At 37.9% G+C, this 21,397-nt stretch overlaps 1 protein-coding gene across 1 annotated transcript; it reads left to right on the forward strand.

Annotated features, from left to right (window-relative positions):
* The first annotated feature begins 5,800 nt into the window (after nucleotides 1-5,800).
* Snurf (SNRPN upstream reading frame) lies at nucleotides 5,801-16,278 on the forward strand. The gene is made up of 3 exons (XM_035441420.1): nucleotides 5,801-5,814; nucleotides 12,419-12,514; nucleotides 16,170-16,278. The coding sequence occupies exons 1-3, from the start codon at nucleotides 5,801-5,803 to the stop codon at nucleotides 16,276-16,278; spliced, it is 219 nt and encodes a 72-aa protein (XP_035297311.1).
* Nucleotides 16,279-21,397: the final 5,119 nt, after the last annotated feature.

The following is a 21,397-nucleotide window of genomic DNA, read 5'->3' on the forward strand; positions in this document are numbered from 1 at the left end:
TATCACACCCAGCCTCAAAGTTAATCTTTATCATCTGCATAATTTAACATTTATATTTTCGGTACAATGCTGCCATATAGCATTTGGCTTTTTGGTCACCTTTCTTTTAGGCATTCAATGCTCAGTACAAATCTTATCACATTTGCCTATGAGTGAACCAGAAGGTTCTTAGTCTGCTTGAGCCAGTCCATGATGCCCTATTGTTAGCTTTGGTACTTTATGGACCTAGTTTCCATGTTAGTCTAAATCTTTAACATAATTACACCCATCTGCAATCCACTTAATAAATTTTATACTTCTTCCATTATTTTTGTAATCTCTGATATTCATAGGGACATCTATTATCACCCTCATTATGCTTAGTTACTGCAGTAATATCTAACTTGTTTCTGTTTTGCTACAATACCTGATACTCATGGTGTCCCGATACTGCAATGTCAAAATGCATCTCATGTCTCCTATGAGGGAGAGACTCATGAACCTCTAGTTATGGAGCTTATGCTCAAAGAGGGATGGTTTCATATTTTTATAGCACAGGGAATTACCATATCCACACTGCATCTCCTGTCAGACTTTAAAAAACTCTTTCATTCCATTTATAGATATCTAAAAGTTCTCCAATTTAGAGCATGATAGTAAACACCTTTAATCCCATATCTTTGGAGACAGAGACAGGTAGATCTCTGAATTGAAGTTCAGCCTGTTCTACATAGCAAATTCCAGACCACATGGCAACTCCCTGTCTAAAAACAGCAACAACCAAAACAGCAACAGTGGCAATAACAAATCTTTCTCAGCCAAAGACATTCTGATGAAGAATTTTCACTTAGTTTCCTGTAATGGGCCTCCGTTAAGGGCCCTAGCTGTATAATGGTAAATAACATATTTAACGTCTATGTTTATAAACATTTGAATCTGAGTATAATGTTTTATCATATCTATCTCACTTTCTGCTTTACTAATTCATTGCATCATGTACAAGGATAGGAAAAGTAGGATCTGGAAAAAAAGGAATTCTAATAAAGTCTAAGTCACAACAGTCAACACATTGGTGAAAACTAGTTTTTCTTTGCAAGCAGATGTCTGATAGCTTCTTGGTGAGTGGACAGAGCCACTTTCCTCTTCCCATTCTAAACACTGGAACTCTATCTGGCTTGAAACTGTGCAAGCTGATTGACATATTAACCACAGTTCAGCCTATGCCCCTTACCCAGGAATAGGTAGTCAATACAAAACACAATCACCAGTATTTTTGAAGATGTTTCATCTAATATTGCTTTGTTTGGGCATTTGGTTTTTGTTTGTTTGTTTGTTTTTGTCTTCTTGTTCTCTGCTTGTTTATTTTGCTCATTTTTTTTCTTTTTTTGTTCTTTTGAGACAGGGTTTCTCTGTGTAACAACTCTGGCTGTCTTGGATCTCACTTTGTAGACCAGGCTGTTCTGGAACTCCTGCCTCTTCCTCCCAAGTACTGAGATTAAAGGCATGTGCTACTACCTGGCCTTTGGTTATGATTTTCTGTTTTTATGTTGTCTATGTTTCTTGTGACTTTTTCATTGTCTTTCTATTTTGTTTGTTTTAAATTGAGATACAGAGAGATGAAAGAAAGGGAGAGGAGAGATAACAAATTGCATAGATTAAGGAATGTGGGGAGGATCTCAGAGGAATTTTGAGAGGAGAATGTGTGATTAGAATATACTTTAAGAAAACAATTTTTTTCAATACTAAAGCATGGAGAAGTGGCTCAAAGATTAAAAGTAATGACTGTTCTTCCAGACGACCTAGGTTCATTTTAGCTCACTCACATGGAAGCTCACAACTTTCTGTAACTCAAGTCACCGGATCTGACATCTCTTAAAGCCTCTGAGGGCATCAGGCATGTACCTGGTGCAAAAGCAAATACTATTAATATAATAAAATAAGCTATAATGAGAAAGAGCCCAGGAAATATTATCAGGGCAGAAAGTCCTTTTGATTTAATGTGAAGATGCTGAGTCAGGTCATCAAATTGTCCTCTAGAAAGGAGACAATTGAAGTCAAAGCACAGGATGTTTAAATTCCAAACAACACTGAGAGAAAGGGGTGCCATGAATTTGAAAGAAAACAGGAGGTCCATGGGAGGTCTTGGAAGGAGGAAATGGAAAATAAGGCAGTGCCATTATAATCTCAATAACGAAAAGGTGGGTGGTAAATTAAATGCATCACTGTACTTTTGGGAATCTGTCATTAATGGTACCACAGCGACACCTATCATCCAACTAAAGTATGTCTGAAATTTCATGAGAGTGATGGTGAGATCAAAAGCAAGCTTAATCTCAGGTTTTGAAAAAGGAAGGAAGTTCAAGAAGAAACTATAGCAGGATTCTTTAAAATAATTATTTCAAAGTTAAAACATAATGTAAAATTGCTGGATGAGAGGTTCTGTTCATGATTTTCTGTAAAGAAACAGCAATAATGTCTCGTCTGCTTTTTTTTTTTTTTTTTTTGGCTTGTTTGTTTTCATCAGAATCTCACTGTGTCAGGATTGGTTTGTATTCTTAGAAATTTGCCTGTATCAGTTACCCAAGAACTAACATTATAGGATGAACAATAATGCCTATTTTGAAACTCAGGTGTTATGGCAACTTAAAGGTCAGTTTTTTTCAGGATTGACAAAGTCAGTGTCAACATCATTCAACATTGTTTTGTTGTGATTTTGAGAATAGCTTCACTGTTTTCCAAATTGAGTTTGAACATTCTGTTTAGTTCAGGGACATCCTTAATTCATGGTAACCTCCTGACTCCCACTGTGTTTTTAGTCTATAGTGGCTGCATTAGTCTACCTTTTTTTTCAGCTTGTAGTCAATTTTCAGGTTCTTTGTCTTAGTCATGCTCAAGAGCCCTAAGCATCCACCCCCTAGGGTGTTGTGTTTTAGCAAATCTGTAATGCCAGGGCTCGATGCACAGTAGGAGTCTAAGACCTGCCTGATAACAAAACAAGTTACTGGCCAGTGAGAGCCCCATAGTGAGATCTTATCTAAAAAAACAAAAAACAATAGGTAGGGTTTTACTTTGAAGTTATGGCTTGCAAATTCCTCTGATCTCCAGCACCACATAATTCCTAATTCAATTTAGCATAGTTTCCATCTTGAATTCCAACCTAGCACAGACCCTGTCTCAACATCTCCCCTACTCCGGAAAAACAAAGTAATCCCCAGTTTAATCTAGGAAGATTTTCCTAGTACACCTGGAGTAGATTAAGAACCTGCCTCAAAAAAGTAAAAACAAAATTTGCCCCCAACCAAGTAACATTGTTACCTTCCTAGCCCTACTCTATTGTCTTTTTTATTTTTCTCTCAGTCTCTAATTGTTCTTTCATTAGCATTTCCATAAAGGCTGACAACCGTATCTATTCATGTGTTTATTGGATTGCCAATTTTTAAATCTTATGTTGTGAGAACTCCCATTTAAATACTTTCTCTTTGGCAAAACAGGGATGTTTTGAGTTTATAAATTCTTTGAATATTATGACTGTTATTCTGACTAATATACTTTAATAGGATTTTTTGTTTGGCACAAGATTTCTTCCAGCCTCCTTTTAGTCTTTTCATTTTCTAAACAGTGTTCCTTGAAACAAAATCCCTTATGTAACTAGTAGGATCTAACTTACTAATTTTGACTGCTTTTGTTTTACCTATCAAATCTGATAATCGAAATTAGCAGAAATGTACACTGATTTTCTTCTGAGTTATTCATACTTTAAATTATGTAAGTATTCTCTATTTTAATTTTAGTGTTTAATGTAAGAATCTTGATCAGATTTTTGCAAGTTCTCTATTGGCAATGGTATTTAAAATATTTTTATGTCAGATTTGGTGTCCTAAAAGCTCATGACGCTATCCCTAACAGTTTGGCTTCAGGGTTAATTTTTATGTTCAAAATGATCAAATGATTGGTGTATAGTACAATCTAGTAATCTATTTAGATAAGTTATTTGACAAATTCTTGCTGTACATTTATTTATTTACAGTTATTTACTGTTACATAACGAATATACTAACTCAGGCCTATAATTTATGTGATATTATTTTTAAGGCAATGACTGAGCCAAACATCATGATTTTGTTTGTGCTGCTTGAAGGCTCATTAGTTCTTGGCTGGAATCTAAAATCCTCCTTTTTTATTTCCTTTATAAAATAAAATCCCACCTTGAACTCCTGCTTCCATGTCTGTCACTCCAGTTGAAAAGTTCACTTTTTAATGCTATATATTTTATTTTCTAAGTTGTTTCCTAATATAGTCAACCTTCAAAACTATTTTATAAACATTACTTTATCAGGAATATTTCATTTTTTGCTTATATTTAGATACATTTCTTCTCCTGTTTTTCAAAGTTCAGGTGAACATTAAAATTAAAACTGTCATTCAAGTGGAATACAGAGTGTTTGGGAAGGGAACTGTAGTCCCCTGCTGTGAAAACCGAGAGGACTTTAGCTACATAATAACCATTAGAATAGCTCACCAGCAGTTCTAGAGGGTGTTGAACAAGAAAGTGTAAAGGAATGTTAAACATTATGCAATGAAGCTTCTTTATGTTAAGAAAATGCACTCGACATTTTCTTTTATTAAATAACAAAATACCTGCTTACTGGAGTAAATAGCACAACAATACCGTCACACCTGCAGATAGATATTATTAGGTAAAAAATTACAGTCACATATACACATATATGTATCTACAATCTATATGATGCTTTTAGATAATGTGTCTTGCTTTGTCCCCATGCTGACCCTGTGTTTAAAAAAAATACCCTGCTACATAGTCTCCTATACCTGTAATTACAGATAGCATCACCAAGAGGGGCCTGAGGTCATGTATTTGTTTCTTAGTAATATTTTAAGTGTATCAAAATTTGGTAGGCAAGGGAATTTCTCACTTTTGGTTATTACATGGAGTCTTCTTTTAGAAGCAGATAGCCCTAGGTGGTAGTAGCATATGCCTTTAGTTCCAGCACTCAGTATTATCTGAGTTTTATGCAAGCCTGATCTAGAGTGTGAGTTCTAGAGGTACACAGAAAAACACTGTGTCTAAACGCCCTAACCGAAAAAAAAAAAAGGCTGATAAGTTTCACAACTAAATGCCCCTCTTTCTATTATAATTAACCGCACTATGATTTGGAGGAAATAGTTTCATAGTTGGCCCCAACCATATAGAAAACAGAAACAAACGAACAAATATCACTGCATTTGAAAATGTAGAATTAATGGAATTAATGGGTAATTGTCTTCTGTACAGGGTTCTTCTCCAACTCATCACTCAAAAAAAAAAAAAAAAAACCTGTCTCCATATTTAGCACATTATAGCCTAGAAATCAGTCCTGTGACTATTGATAATAAAATTTTTTATCACATATAATAAGAACCTTGATGTTTTAAAATCATGATTTTTTTTTTTTTTACCAGTGATGCTTGCTTGAAACCACTAGGGAACTAAACCTCGTTTATTTTAAATGTATTTAAAAAATAAGTAATCGCATTCATAAGCTCCTGTTGACAGCTATTTTCTGAAAATACTCGTTTAATTTACTTTAGTGGGATTGCTCAGGGACCAGTAGCCATCTCTTTGCAGGTCATTTCGGTCAGACGGACAGTGCGACCCCTGCATTGCGGCAAAAAATGTGCGCATGTGTGGGTCGGTCCGTGGCTGGGACGCATGCGTAGGGAGCTGCGTGACAAACCCGAGTCACTGCGGCAAGTCTAGCGCAGAGCGAAGAGGGAGCTGGAGATGTCTGACGCTTGGTTCTGAGGAGCGATTTGCAACGCAATGGATCGAGCAAGGTCAGTTGGTTCGGTGGCCTTTTTTAGTTGTGAGGGTTTTCACAATCCAGATTTGGGAGCTTTGAGTTTTTGGATGAGCCAGATACCTTTAATTTTGACAATCAGAGAACAATCCATTGGAGCCGCTAGAAGGACTCATTTGGGGGAGCTGTGTTTTGCCATTGGCACTGGAAGCCATTACCAGTCTGTGGTGATAGTCTTATGGTATGACCATGGGCTTCGGGAGGGAAGATGAGCAAGGTCCACGGTCCGAGATCACAGCATGATCTGCGGCCATAGCACTAAGGGGGGTGGGGAGGCAAGCCAGAATCCGTGGCCACCGCCCTGCGGAAAGCAAGGTCAGTCGTCCGCAGCTGCGGCACCGAGGGAGGGTGACCACGGCCCGCGGCCGCGATACCGAGGGAGGTTGACCACGGTCCGCGGCTGCGGCACCGAGGGAGGTTGACCACGGTCCGCAGCTGCGGCACCGAGGGAGGTTGACCACGGTCTGTGGCTGAAGCACCGAGGGAGGGTGAGCACGGCCTGCGGCCATGGAACCGAGGGAGGGAGACCACGGTCCGCAGCTTCGGCGCCGAGGGAGGGTGACCAGAGTCCGCGGCCGTGGGACCGAAAGATGAGCAGGGTAGGCAGTCGTGGCAGTGAGGGAAGGCTAGTGCGCTCCGCGGCTGCTGCGGCAGGAGTGGAAGGTGACCATCGTCTGCGGGCTACAGGTGGTTCGCCCGGTGACCGCTGCGAGATTGCCTCAATGTGCGTGTGGTTTTGCGGTAAGAGGATACTTGTGGCTCAGAGAATGGACAGGATGGTCAAATTGTGGGTTGCTAGATTGTTTTTGAGTCACCGTGGTTTGGGGCTTTAGATCTTGCTGAGCGTGGGTGGAGGTGGTTACTGGATGGCTAGCACTGCGGTAGCTGGGTGTGTGACGTAATTGCGCAATCCTGGGGCAGAGCTGTCAGAGGCTCTGCAAGGGCGTGGTCCGCAGGGGGGGCGTCTGTTGTGATGGATCTGTGGAATGTACCACTATTGGGGGAGGGGTGATAGCAGACCTTTTTTCATGGCCGAATCTCAGACCTTTGATTATTATTTTTTCCTTGCAATCGTCTCTGGTAATCGGCTTGTGTATTGTGTTTGTGTCACTTCATTTTGTAGAATGGCTGCCTGCTTACCAGGTAGCGCTGTAAGCTGAAGTGTTTGCGTTTTGTTTTGACATCATTAACCATCCCCTCACTGCAGTGGTTAATGTACTAGATGTATGCAAAACTTGCTTTTACCCCGAATTTTAGCAGTGACAAGACAATGTGTCTTTTTTGTTTTTTGTTTTTATTCTTTTTCCTGGTGTTCCGAATTTAATCTTTGAATGTCATGGTATTTCAAGGGGGTCGTGTCCTAAGTCAAACGCCATTGTGAGGTTTGCTAAAGATGGCCGCTGGTGCAGAGATGCTGCTGTGCGCAGGCGCAGCATGGCGCAGGGGGTGTTGGGGGGGTTGGTGGCAGTAGACCCCTCCCCACTTCGGTGGAGCGGAGGTGCTGTTGTGCGCAGGCGCAGAATGGTGCATGGAGGGGTAGGGGTGACATTAGACCCCTCCCACTTCGTTGGTGCAGAGGTGCTGCTGTGCGCAAGTGCAGCATGGCGCATGTGGGGGTGGTGGTGACAGTGTACCCCTCCCCACTTCGCTGGTACAGAAGTTGTGCTTTGCGCAGGCGCAGCATGGTACAAGTGGGGGTGGTGGTGACAGTAGACCCCTCCCCACTTCGCTGGTGCTGAGGTGCTGCTGTGCGCAGGCGCAGCATGGTACATGTGGGGGTGGTGGTGACAGTGTACCCCTCCCCACTTCGCTGGTACAGAAGTTGTGCTTTGCGCAGGCGCAGCATGGTACATGTGGGGGTGGTGGTGACAGTAGACCCCTCCCCACTTCGCTGGTGCAGAGGTTCTTCTGTGCGCAGGCGCAGCATTGTACATGTGGTGGTGGTGACAGTAGACCCCTCCCCACTTCGCTGGTGCACAGGTTCTGCTGTGCGCAGGCGCAGCATGGTACATGTAGGGGTGGTGGTGACAGTAGACCCCTCCCCACTTCGCTGGTGCATAGGTTCTGCTGTGCACAGGTCAGCATGGTACAAGTAGGGGTGGTGGTGACAGTAGACCCCTCCCCACTTCGCTGGTGCTGAGGTGCTGCTGTGCGCAGGCGCAGCATGGTACATGTGGGTGTGGTGGTTAACAGTAGACCCCTCCCCACTTCGCTGGTTCAGAGGAGCTGTTTTGCACAGGCGCTGAATGGCTCATGTGGGGGTGTTGGTGACAGTAGACCCCTCCCCACTTTGCTCGTTGTGGCGGTCATTACCTGCTTGTCAGTTCTGCGGTGCTGGAATTTCAGCCACACCCTCTTCTCAGGACCGCTGAGCCTACCTCTGGTGACTTACCCCCGAGGGCAATACTGGAGTGGGCATAGGAAAACCCAATGCAGTATGGCTGCCACCCACTTCTACCTGCTTTGAGGCCTGAAGGGATTGCGCAGTGTCGGTGTGGTGAGGCCTGAAGGGATTGCGCAGTGTCGGTGTGGTGCTCATGGCAGCCATATCCTTAACCTTTAGCAGCTCCTCGTTGCCCCTCCCTTCCTGAGCCGCAATGGGGAGGGAGGAGGGAAAGGAGACTGGTTTGCGCAAGCTCATTCTAACAGTCTTGGTCCTGTCTTTTCCACGACCTTTGGTGGAAGGCATTGAGGGGCGGCTGGGGGAGGTGGGATAATAGATAGGGGCTAGAGGTTTGTAAGACCAGTTTGGTGGGTGAGAGTTTAGAAAAACAGAGCAACCAGCTCAGGACCGATTGGTGATGCTTTAAGAGGGACAACCTTCCCTGCTGGGTAGGGCAATTATATTTGTTTAATGCGCAAATATTTTAATACCTTTCCACTGTTCTGTATGTGGTCGGATTTTTTTTATATATTTTTTAAGGAAGATTCAATAACTAATTAAACAGCTTTGGGCTCTGTTTATTCCCTGTTATTTGTATTTCACAGATTTAATAACAGTTGCCTCAGTGTTAGTATTACGTCATCCATTCCTAATGTTTTTTGATAGTCCATTCTATCTCACAGTGATGGGTTTGACTAACTGGGCCAACAAAGATGATGGACTTGTACATCAATGAACCCACCTACCCAAGTCCGTAGCATCTAATACTAGAAATTGTATTTTCTTAAAGAGAAGAAAATAATTAGAGAACTAGAGGTATGCATGGCATAAGAATTATTCCTCATGAATAATTTTTATTGATGTATTAAGTTAATGATATTTTTCATGATTTTTGAAATTGAAGCTAATTGAGTATTTGGAAGAAGAATGAACCAAATAACTGAGTTTTTATATTCCCTGTTATACATGTTTAGGATTCTGACATAACCCATATTAAATTGTAGACATGGTATGTATCCCAGGCTGCTCTGGAGCTGGTGATCCACCCCTGTCTTCCGGTCGATGAAACACAGATGTGAGTGATTTATGCATGGATTTAAGTATTTACTTTTTTCCCCAGGATTTTTATGTACATGCTCTTTTATATCATTTTCCTTCCCATTTATGAATAGATTATATATGCATATATATATATATATGGTTTTCATAGGTTGTGATTTTAAAAGGGTAAATTTAAGATTAACTGTCTTTCCTTCTGTAGCCCATGTTGACCTTGAACTTACAATCTTCAGTTAACAGACTTCAAATAGTGTGAAAAATAACATACCTTTTAAAATATTATATGTAATATGATTTATTTAGTATTAGGCTGTAGGAACATATTGCTTCCAATAATTTTTGGCTCGACTTCTGTTTCTGACTCTTTACAGTTTGCTCACAATTTTGTAAATGGTGAATAAGATACCTTTGATTATTCTTTCTTCTTTTTCAGGACCTCTGAACTTCATTTTTGTGAGACATTTTATAAGAATAAAGGCTTCTGATTTGCATTTTATTTCCAAAATAGAATTTTCTGGTGACAGTGATTTGTAAAAAAATAATGCATGCACAGAACTAAATTTTCCCTTAACATTTAATTTTTCCTTAATTGCATGTTGGAGCAATTAGGCATCTTTTAAAATGTGCCATTTTTTTACATAAATGCCTGCATTTGAACTACACGAATATTTTCAAAATAAACTTCTTAGGTGATTCTGTATATAAAAGTTAGATTTAGAAATTGAAATAATAAAATATTTTTGTATTGATTTAACTGAGCCTTTTTCACACTGAGCAATTCAGGAACTGTTAAGAAACTACAGATTTTTTGATAATATTCTTTGCAATGGAAGAATTTGGGCTTATAATTAGATTGGTAGGTTATCTCTTTTATAAAATGTGTCTGCTGGTACTCACCTATAACCCTAGCAATAATCATAGCACTGTAATCCTACCACTAAGATGATTTATATAGCAGAATCAGGAGTTCAATGCCATCCTTGGCTTCATAGTAAGTTTGAAGACAGCTTAGGATACATGAGAGACCCTGTCTCAGAATATTAAATTATATAATATATTTCAGAGTCCACTGTTACAGCTTGGATCAGTTCATTTATGTTTGTAAGTGAATGTATTCTAGTATATAATATCATAAATGGTTTTGTTTGTCTTAGTAGACATTTAGAATGTAACACTTTGGCAGTTATTAATTACTCTAGTCTCAGTACAGCTTTCTATTTCCATTACCTTTCTCTGCATTGTGTACTCTTTGTCATTATCAAATGATATATCACAGTATCGTAATTCTATTTTCTCTGATTAATAATATTTTCATGTGCTGATTGGCCACTTAAATTTGTTACTAGGAAAGCTGCTTACCCATTTTAAAAGCATGTTTTGCACTTTTTATCTGTTTTGTATGAAAGCTGTAAATTTGGTTTTGAGGTGTATCTTCCATCTGAAATGCCATACATGCTTATCCATCATCTCTAAAAGCTCCACCTCCAGCCTAAAAATTTGACTTCATTCAATTATATAATTTACCAATCTTTTTCTCTTTTTGTTTTGGGATTGCCCCACCCTAAAGTCCAGCTTATTTTAACACCTGTGGCACACCTGCCTTAGTGCTAGTATCATAGTGTGTCGTGATCCTATGCAATCATGGGTAAAATTCAATATATTAAGTTGCTTATAATACAGATGTCATGTGTTCTTTTGGAAATCTTAACATGTTTTTAAATTTTATTTGTTTTCTTTAGATTCTTTGGTACAGTTGAAGTTTTCTTAAAAAATAACTGTTACTTACTGGTCAGATGCTTAATCTAAAAATTTAGCCAGTTTTAAAAAATAGGTGGGATTCAGAAAATTGGCATTTGGATTCTTCTTTGAGAGTCGTTCTTGCCTTGTCAAAAGCTTTTTCATTTGTCTTTTCTGGTTTTTAATTTCTAATATCAGTGGCAGTTCCTAACTGAGGCCACCCTGAGGCTGTCAATTTTCAGTTTGACAAAACGGCCATTTTGTGAAGTGCTCCCCGACCTTAACATGGTAGTGTTTTTTTTCTGTGTTGTTGATAGCATTTTCTTTAAGCAACCTTCCTATTTCTTTGTAAATCCCAAAGACAGCTACATTTACATAGTTCCTTTTAATTAATAATTTTACAATTTAATTCTTTATGCTTCATTAGTCTGCTTTATAAAAGAATCATTATCTAAAAACAATCCCAAATATTTGGAGTCAGCTTTGCTATTTTTGGCTAGTATGTATTGGTGTATGTCTGTGTGCATATGTGTGTGTGTGTGTGACATCTGCATATATGTTTGAGACTATAGTAGGAGATGAATATATTTTACTTCATTTTTTAATCTATAAATCCAGGTTTTCTGATATGTCCTTCTAAAACTAGATTATATTTAGAGATTCTAATATTTTTAATGAGAAAATAATCTAATAATTTTTCCTTGTTTTGATCACACCATTGTTTGAGACATGGCCTCATAGCTGGTCCAGAATTCAATTTGTAGAACAGACTAGTTTGGAACTTAGAGGGATTTTCCAGCCTTTAGCTCATAAGTACTGGAATTAAAGGTACACCTTGCCATAATTTTAATTGCTTTGATTAGATTATGAATATGTGCTAATATACTAAAGATAAAGGTTCTAAATAAAGACCTCATTTAAGCTTTTTATATTTAATTTCATTCTTATTAGTCTGTGTTTGCAGGGCGGAGCAGAATGCATGTTATCGCATATGTGGAAGTCAGCATAATTTCATGGAGTAGGTTCTCCCCATCCACCTTTTCAAAGGTCCAGGGATTAGTCTTTGTTTGGTTTGTATCAGTGGCTGGAAATCACCTATACCTATTGAGCGAGTTTATCAATCCTATATTGTTTTTTTCAATGTAAGGACTCGAGACTGAAAAGTTTTCTAGGTAGTTGAGGATGTCATTGAATTTCAAATTTATGATAACCCTGTCTTCACCTCTTTAGTGCTGAGATTACAGGCATGTGCCACCCTCCCTGATTATGCAGTGCTGAGAATGAAGCCCATGGCTTCCTGCATCCTAGGCAAAAATTCTTAGAACCAGTCCCAATCCTAAATAATCCATTTAAATTTGGTTTCATAAACAAATGATTTTATTCAATATTTTTCATATTTCAGGGATCGCTTACACCTGAGAAGAACTACTGAACAGCACGTGCCAGAGGTGGAAGTCCAGGTCAAACGTAGAAGGACTGCCTCACTGAGCAACCAAGAGTATGTAAATCTGGGCTGTGAATCAAGTCACCTAAAAGTATCATGCAAAGAAGAGATAAGAGTGTCAATTGAATACCCAATATAGAAGATGTAACAAAATAATGAAATCTAACTTAAGTCAACTTCTATCATTTATTTATTTAATTATTTATTTATTTTTGATACAGAATATCGTTGTGCAACCCTAGGCTTGAACTGACAGATACACCTGCCCACTCAGGAGTGCTGGAATTAAAAACATGCACTACTATGCATGACGCTTCCCCCTGACATTTCAATTACAGAAGTGTTGCTTCCATTTCTTCTGTTTTTTTTTTTTGGGGGGGGTAGGAATTAAACTTAGTGCTTCATGCATTCTATGCAAGTGTTTTCTTTTTATTTCTGCATGTGTAAGGGAGTTTTACCTTTAGAATTTTATGTTACCCACTGTATAAATACCTGTTGTTTTTTAAAGGGATAATTTTAATGATTTTTATTTTATGCGTGTGGTGTTTTGCCTGCAATGTGTGTCTGTGAGGGTGTTAACAGACAGTTGTAAGCTATGGATGGTGGGAATTGAACCCTGGTTCTCTGGAAGAGCAACCAGTGCTCTTAACCCCTGAGCTATTTCTCTAGACCATCTAAGTTATTTTATTTTGTCTAGTTTGTATCTTGTAATGCTTTTTCTGCATGTATGGAACATGGATGTGCACATTTTCTCTTTCCTTGTAGTAATTAAACTTTATTGTTTTCTGTTTTGAGATGAATAGTCTATGCTGCCCTTAAATCCATCGTAAAACAGAGTATAATCCTGACTCATAAGCCTTCTCCACATCCCAAGTGCTGGTATTACTTTGTGCAATACTATGCCTGGCTATATTTAGGTTCTTTGATTAGCAGATTTTACCCAGCTAATTAAAAAACTTAAATGAATTTTTGATATACATGATACGAATATTGAAGCTTGAGTCTTTAGATTATCTGAATGAACATTTTTTACGCCTAATATTGATATATAAACTCAAAGTCTGAGTTTCAAAGTTACTAGTAATTCAGTTTGCTATTTTCCATAGAGATAATCACTAATTGGTCTCATTTAAGAGCTTCTTGTTGGCATTCACATGTGTGCTTGTGTGGGTGTAAGAGGAGAGATGGGATTTTTGGTCTCAACAGTATACGTTTGTTACCTTTTCAAATTGGTCATCTAAACACTGACTTTATTTCATTGAATGCAGAGTATATGTGCTATAGTAACATTTTTTGAGACAGGTTTTCTCTGTGTAGTCCTGATTATTCTAGAACTTCTCTGTAGAACAAGCTGACCTTATACTCACAGAGATCCATCTGCCTCCCAAGTGCTGCAATTAAAGGCATGCTCCACCATCACTTGTTTTGTGGGTAGTTGTTACACATGATACATTGATGCTTGTTTTACACCCTTTATACTGCAGGATTTTTTTTTAAATTGTAGGCAACATATTATTTGTATATGTAAATAGTTGTTGAAAGATTACATACATAGAACAAGTGGTGGGAGCCAAGGTTTTCTTATTTTTTTCTCTTTGTTTGTTGTATATTTGTTTGTTTGTTTCATTGTGTAGCTCTGGCTTTCCTGGATCCTACTTTGAAGACCAGGCTGGACTCAAACTCAGAGATCTGCTTGCTTCTGCCTTTGTTTGTTTGTTTTTGATTTTTGAGACAGGGTTTCTCTATGTAACAGCCCTAGATGTCCTAGAACTAGAACTTGTAGACCAGGCTGGCTTCGAACTCACAGAGATCCACCTGTCTTTCTGCCTCCCGAGTGCTGGGATTACAAGTGTGCACTGCCAACACCCTGTTATTTTCTCCTATTTTTTAAAATCATTCTTCTCATGTTTTAAAATTAGATTTTTATTTTGTAGATTGCTTTGGAAGGAATATTTTATAAACATTAATATTTATATTTCTGTAAATATTTTACTATCTTTAGTATAGTTCCTTCAATTCAGTCTTTTCTAGATCCAAAGATTTTAAAAAGATTATTCCAGAGATATTTTAAGATTTGTGACACTTAGGTAAGATTCAATAAGAGAAGCATTATAGTAGTCGGAAAGGATCAGCATGTTCTTTTGTTTTAAGGAAAAGGATACTGGCTTTTTATCCACTGTGTAGCTAAGATGGGTGGGCCTTAGGCTGGAAATCACAACAATCCTGCCATAGATTCTTCAGTATTATTGGTTTGTGTTACCACAGCGCGCGCACACACACACACACACACACACACACACACACACACACACACACACACACACACACACACACATTAATATATTTTCCTCTGATTTTGTTTCTTGGAGGCAGTTTCACCAAGTAACCCTGGCTGATTTACAATTCACTATGTAACCCAATTCACTCAAACTTATGGCAATAATCTTGTCTCTGCCTCCTCAGTACTTGTATTATAGGCATGAGATAGGGTGATATGTCAATGACTGTGGTATTTTTCTAAGATACGTTATTCTGTACAGCAGTTACATAGGTGACTCAACAAAAATCTCATCTTCATTTGTTGGAATGAACTTAACTTTTTTCAGATGTCAAATATATGGGTATACATTTTATAAAGATTTGTTTTTATCTTATATATATGGGCATTTTGCCTGCATGTATGTCTGTACCATGTATGTATCTGGTACCCTATCAAGGCCAGAAGAGGGCATTCGATTCTATGGGACTGGGGTTAACAGAAAGGTTTTGAATCACCAGGTGGATGTTGGAAACTGAACAGTGGTCCTAGGAACAGTTGTTGCTCATAACTACTGAACCATCACTACAAGCCCTCATTTTTTTTTATTTGTGTGTGTGTGTGTGTGTGTGTGTGTGTGTGTGTGTGTGTGTGTGTGTGTGTGCGCGCGTGCACTTTGGAACAGGTTCTTACCATGGCACAAGCTGGTCTTGAGCTGATTGTTTGTACATGCTAGGTGCAGCAATAACTGTTGGGTCATTTATTGAGATAGGGTATCATTTGAGAGTTTCAGCTCATTTGTAACTCACTATATAATAAAGTAAAACTACTGTGAGCCTTTGCCAGTCCATTATAAACATGTGTTTCCAAACTTGGCATTTTGATAACTTTGAAGGAGAAAAAAAATGTTTTCCTCAGATCTCTATAGTATGTATAAATACTCCATGGCAGGTAGGGAAGTTTTGTGAGTTGGGACAGTGTGATAATTTTCCATTTGCCTCTTTTCATATTGAGGATAAGTGTATTATTTAGTGTCTTCTTGGGAGGATAAATAGGAATGACGTAATTAATATCTTCTAACTCTTTCATCAAATCCCTTACCTCATCACAGGGCTGAAAGTATTGTTTCCACATAATTGGAAAACGAGTGCATATGTTATTGGAAGTTTCTATATGAGTACTGTAGGATACATCCACATACTGAATAAGTATCTAGTAGTTGTTCATTCTTATGGGAAGAAATCCCTTTTTGGTGCATACACTGCCTAACTTATTACATAATATTATGTTCAGTACCTAAATGGCGATCTTTTAAAATATGCTAGCCCTTTACTGGTGACCTTTTTTTAAAGTAGGCTCTTCAGAATAAAAGTGTCTATATTTTCATTCTTACTGCTATCTGCATTGATAAATGTCTCTCTGTGATTTAAAAATATTGTGGTCTTACTGTAGGTGCCATCAGTACCCACGACGTTCTCAGCAGCAGCAGCAAGTTCCTGTGGTGGATTTCCAGGCAGAACTGAGACAGGCATTTTTGGCTGAGACACCAAGAGGTGGTTAAAGCAGTATTGAAACATCAAGGAGGTGGAAATTAAAGAAAACAGGTTAGAGTTAATTCCAAAACAAACAAATAAAAAGCAATAGGATATCTAGAATTTAATTGATACATTTACCTTTTCATGAAAACCTTATATAGTAGCAATAGAAACATATTTTATACAATGAACATAGTGAATAACATTGGTATGAGAATTATTATGATTTTAATATATCTACATTAATGAGTATTATGATTTCATATACTATTTAGAATGCATTAAGGACATTTTAATTTTCTTTTCCATTAATTTTATTTTTTCATTAATTTTAAATATTATAAGAAGCATACTTCAAGATAGGTAATGGTAGCACATGCCTTTAATCCCAGCACTGAGGAGGCTAAGGCAGGCAGATCTGTGAATTCCAGGCCAGCCTGGTCTACAAAGCTAAACAGAGAAACCCTGTCTCAAAACCAAAAACAAGGGAAGCATACTTCATTGAATTTATTAGTGAATGTCATAATACCGTCTTGTGAGATACTTTTTTCTGTTAATATTTAACGAAGTGTTATATTAGCTTTTATTACCTTAAAGAAACAGTGTTCTATTTATGAATATACTGAGTTGTTTATTTTATTATTCAATAGGCATAAAATTCTCAAGAATATATTTTACCATGATAACATATTAACTTTTCATTCATTGATTCATAATTTATTCACTTTGACATTTTCTCAGTGTAATTGCTTTTGAAGCAGCATATAATGTAATAAAAATATTATCCACAATGTTTTAGATTGCATTCTGTTAAGAGAAAAGCCATTAAACTGTGCTTTGACTTGTTTGGCAGATAATTTTCTTTCTTTTAAGCCCATTTATTTATTTTTTGAGACAGGGTTTTTCTGTGTTGTAGCCCTAGTCACTCTTGTAGACCATGCCTCAAACTTAAGAAACCCACCTACCTTTGCCTCCTTAGTGCTGGTATTAAAAGTGTGTGCCATTACCACCTGGCCCTAATTTTTTAATTATAAAACATTATATATGGGATGTTTTTCCTGCATATCTGGGCAGCATGTGCACACAGAGTATAAAAGAGGGCATCAGATCTTCTAGAAACTGGAGTTGGAGATAGCTGTGAGACATCAAGTTGTCAGGGATTAAACTAAGGTACATTGGAGGATAAACTAGTGTTCTTAACTGCTGAGACATCTCTATGCCCCAAACTACTTTATTTGAACATTTTCACATAATTATATTTATATTTAGCATGCTTCTTCTCCATGTACTTCATCTGCCCTTTTTGTGTTTTTGAGTTTGCAAACTCTGGATTCACTCTGGCCAAGAAAGCCTTCGGTTCTATCTCTCCCTGCCTTTATGAGCTGAATGGTGAAATTAACAGGCATATACTGTTATGTTAGAGTTATTTTTCAAGTTTTATTTATTTATTCACACAGGATCTCACTTTGCACCCTTTCTCGTCTAGGACTCATTTTGTAGAACAGGGTGGGGTTGAACTAACAAAACTGCCTGACTCTGCCTCCAGAGTACGGGGATTAAAAGTGTGGGCCATAACACATGCTGTTTTATTTCTTTATTTTAAAAGTTTATTTTATGTTTATGGTGTTTTGCATGCATGTATGTCTATGTACCATTTGTGGACAGAAGAGAGCATCAGATCTCCTGGAAATGGAGTTACAGATGTTTGTGAGCTGCCATGTAGGTGCTGGAAATTGAAGCTGGGTCCTCTGGAAGAGCAGCCACTGTTCTTAACTGCTGAGTAATCTCTTCATTTATTTATTCTTTCATAATTTATCTTTAGACACATACTCACTATGTTGGTATGACTGATCAGGACATTTTTATGTAGACCAGATTGTCCTCAGACTCCGACCTCTACTCTCTACCTCGAAAGTGCTGTGCTTAAAGGCATGTGACACTATGTCCAGCATTCTTTGCTATCTTCATATATGTGTACAGTGTATTTAAATCATATCCAGTCACAACGCTTCCTGTTTAACTTCTCTTGAACCTTCTGTCAGGTCTTCCTTTTTTAAGTAACTGTTCTCATTTTTTATAATTTTAAATAACTTACTGTGTTCATATAGTGCTAACCATTGGGATTTGGGCTGTAAGATACATCAGTGAAGTAAACTGACATCCTCACTTCCACTAGTTTTTAAATGCCAATTGTGTGTAAGGAAAAGTATGGAGCCTTCTAATTCTGCTCCATCCTTGTTGGAATGTTGACTAAGTTTTGTGCAGGGACTATATTTACTATGAGAGTTCATAATTATAAAACCCTGTCATGTACTGAAGACAGTATTTCCAAGAAGCACTCTGAGGTCATAATCTTTCTACCCCTTCTGTGATTGCTTCTTAGACTGTGTGGTAGGTGTATGATAAGATTTAGGACTGAGCATTCCATTATCATTTATTTTATGCACTTTGACCAATTACAAATGTATTAACTACCAAATACTGTATAAAGAAGCTTCTGATAAGAGATGAGAAATGAACTAATCTGTGGGTATAAGGTTAAATATTTAGAGAGCAGTCTGATACTATGTCAATTTAACAATAGTTGTAGCTTTCCTCATAGTATTTTCCTCAGCTATAAGGTTTCTGTCCAGATTTTAGTACCAGGAGTGAGTCTTAGCTCCAGTTATTTATTAAAATAAACATGTGTTTTCAGGAAACTGCAGAGGCTGAGAAGGCAGCAAGATTGTCTGGAGTTAGATATGGAGACAGTAATAAATTCCCAAGTGGATTTTAAGAACTGAACTTGGGTCCTCTGTGAAATCATAGCAGGAGCTCACAGCCCCAGTGAACCATCTCTCCATTTAGCTGGGCATGATCTTGCATGCCTCCAGTTCAAGCACTTGGAAAGCATTGACAGGTGGATTTACAGTATGAATTCCAGGCAGGCCAGTGCTATGTAAACAGAGTCTCAAAAAGGTAGAAAAATTGAATTAATCAATTTTCAAAATTTCTACATTTAAATTGGAATGCTGCTGGTTACCTCCCTTAACATCAATGCCACCATTGTACCAGTGGTCATATATTACCAGGGTTTTGTTATTTAGATCAAAGGGTTCAAAAATAGATGAGACTACCTTAACCTACAGCTTCCTGCATTGCACCTTCTGACAGTTGGGAAGCTTCTGGCTCAGTTCCAGTTTGATATTTTGATTATATGCACATAGACTACATGATATCTTCAATTTGATGACAATAGGGGCTTGTCATCAAATTCTGCTGGGAAACATAAAGCAATTGCATTGGCCTATATTATTTGAGGCTGGGGTCTGCTACCACACTGCACTAACCCAAAGGGAGATTTTTCACACCTGACAGTTTGATACAATGTGGCTTCTGTGAGGAAAATCATCTCCTGGTAACTCTAATTAAATTGGTTTTTAAACAATGTATATTATAAACATTGAATTATCAAGCTTTTAGTATGACTTATTCAGATAATTTTAGTGTGAGTTGTAATTCCCGTTGCTCCAGGATGCTCTGTCTGTCTCTTGTTATTCCAGTTTGTTTTTAGGATTGCACGGGGATTTAATTCCTGGAGCAGCAGAGGGACTGAGATAAAATAAGATAGTTGCAGGTTCAAGGAAGGCTTAGGCTTTGTGAAACCTCTTCTGCTTTTTAAAGAAACAGTATTTACTCTCATATGTTTAACTTCAGATTCTCATTTAAACTTAATGGCTAAATCTGAGCAGAGTGTCCTTGTAATCCATCCTAACACACAGAAGGCTAAGGAAAAGGATCAAATTTTAGGCTAGGCAGAAAGAAATACAAGCAAATATTTGCAAAATTTTTATGCTTTAGCATGCAATCAGTGTCTATAAGAAACCTACATTCAAAGCGATTTATTGTATTTTACATTTACCTTTTTTGAGACATTAAAAGCTCTGGCTGTCCTGAAATTGGGTCATCCAGCTATTGAACTTCTGCTTCAGCATTCTGAACACTCTGATTACAATCATATTCCAGAGATCACATTCTACAGTTTGTGCTTCTTATGGTCATACATATTTGTTGTTAGGAAAAGATTATCTTGATTTTGAAGAGGGAGCCTACAATTTAAACGTGTAGGCCAAAAAGTAGATTTTGAACAAACAAGTAAATATGACACTAATAAATTTTGGGAACGAAAAGGTGTAGGTTGTTTATGAAATATGTGTAGTGGTTTGAAAATATTTCAATATTTTAAAAATAAATATTTGATTCTTAATGAGTTTTAGAAAGATGGTCAGTTGATAAGGACTTTCCTTGCAAGACAGAAGACCTGATTTCCTAAACACTCACACAAAATTGTGGTAACAGGGATTTGCAGGATAGCTCTTTAGTTTCTGCAGAAGACCGGGGTTCAGTCCCAGCACCCACATGGAGGATCATAACTAGCTGCAACTTTAGTTCCTAGGGATTCAGTGTCATTTTCTGACATTGAGCACCAGGCTAAAGATGAAATCTGTAATATCACTGTTAGAAAGTAAGACAGGTGGATTTCTGGAGGTTAAAGTAAGCTCTGCATTTACACAGTAGCCAGAAAGGACGACAGCATTGATATCTGACCTCTAAATGCATCCACTAAAATATACACCCAGGAATTTTTGCAATACTGGTAGCCAATTGGTCTCAGATCTCATGGGTGAAATGAATATTAAGACAGCGAGGGCTGAAATTGTTAGATATGAGAGCACAGGTATTTATGAAGATACACTATTAGAAAATTGTTTATTTTTAAACCATAGACTAAGGTACAGTTACAAATGTTCTTCCTTCTATAGAACCCATCCATTGTCTGTGACGCTTCAATCAAGCTTACCTTGTGTCAAAGTGAACCTGTATCACACCTTTATTTATAGCCTTCCCCACAGTATTAAGGATCTTGAAATTTTACTGTTAAGTGGCTGTTGTGGACCAGCAATCATGGTAAGTTGAATATCTGCTATAATGACCTTAAGTCATAGTTTTTCATTGTGTACAGTATTTTAGGTACTAACATTTTGAAATAGGAATCATCCATAGAGATGTATTGTATAACAGTTAAGAGATGGCCTGTCCTTTTCTTGATAATGGTGATCAAAAGCTTTTGAAAGTATACTGAAGGATGAAGGATGTCTTACCATT

Source organism: Cricetulus griseus, chromosome 3 (assembly GCF_003668045.3).
Source record: "Cricetulus griseus strain 17A/GY chromosome 3, alternate assembly CriGri-PICRH-1.0, whole genome shotgun sequence".
NCBI lineage: Eukaryota > Metazoa > Chordata > Mammalia > Rodentia > Cricetidae > Cricetulus > Cricetulus griseus.

Coding starts and splice junctions, on each gene's coding strand:
- Snurf (XM_035441420.1), top strand. Junction 12,515..16,169: donor GCCTCACTGAGCAACCAAGA/GTATGTAAATCT, acceptor GTCTTACTGTAG/GTGCCATCAGTACCCACGAC.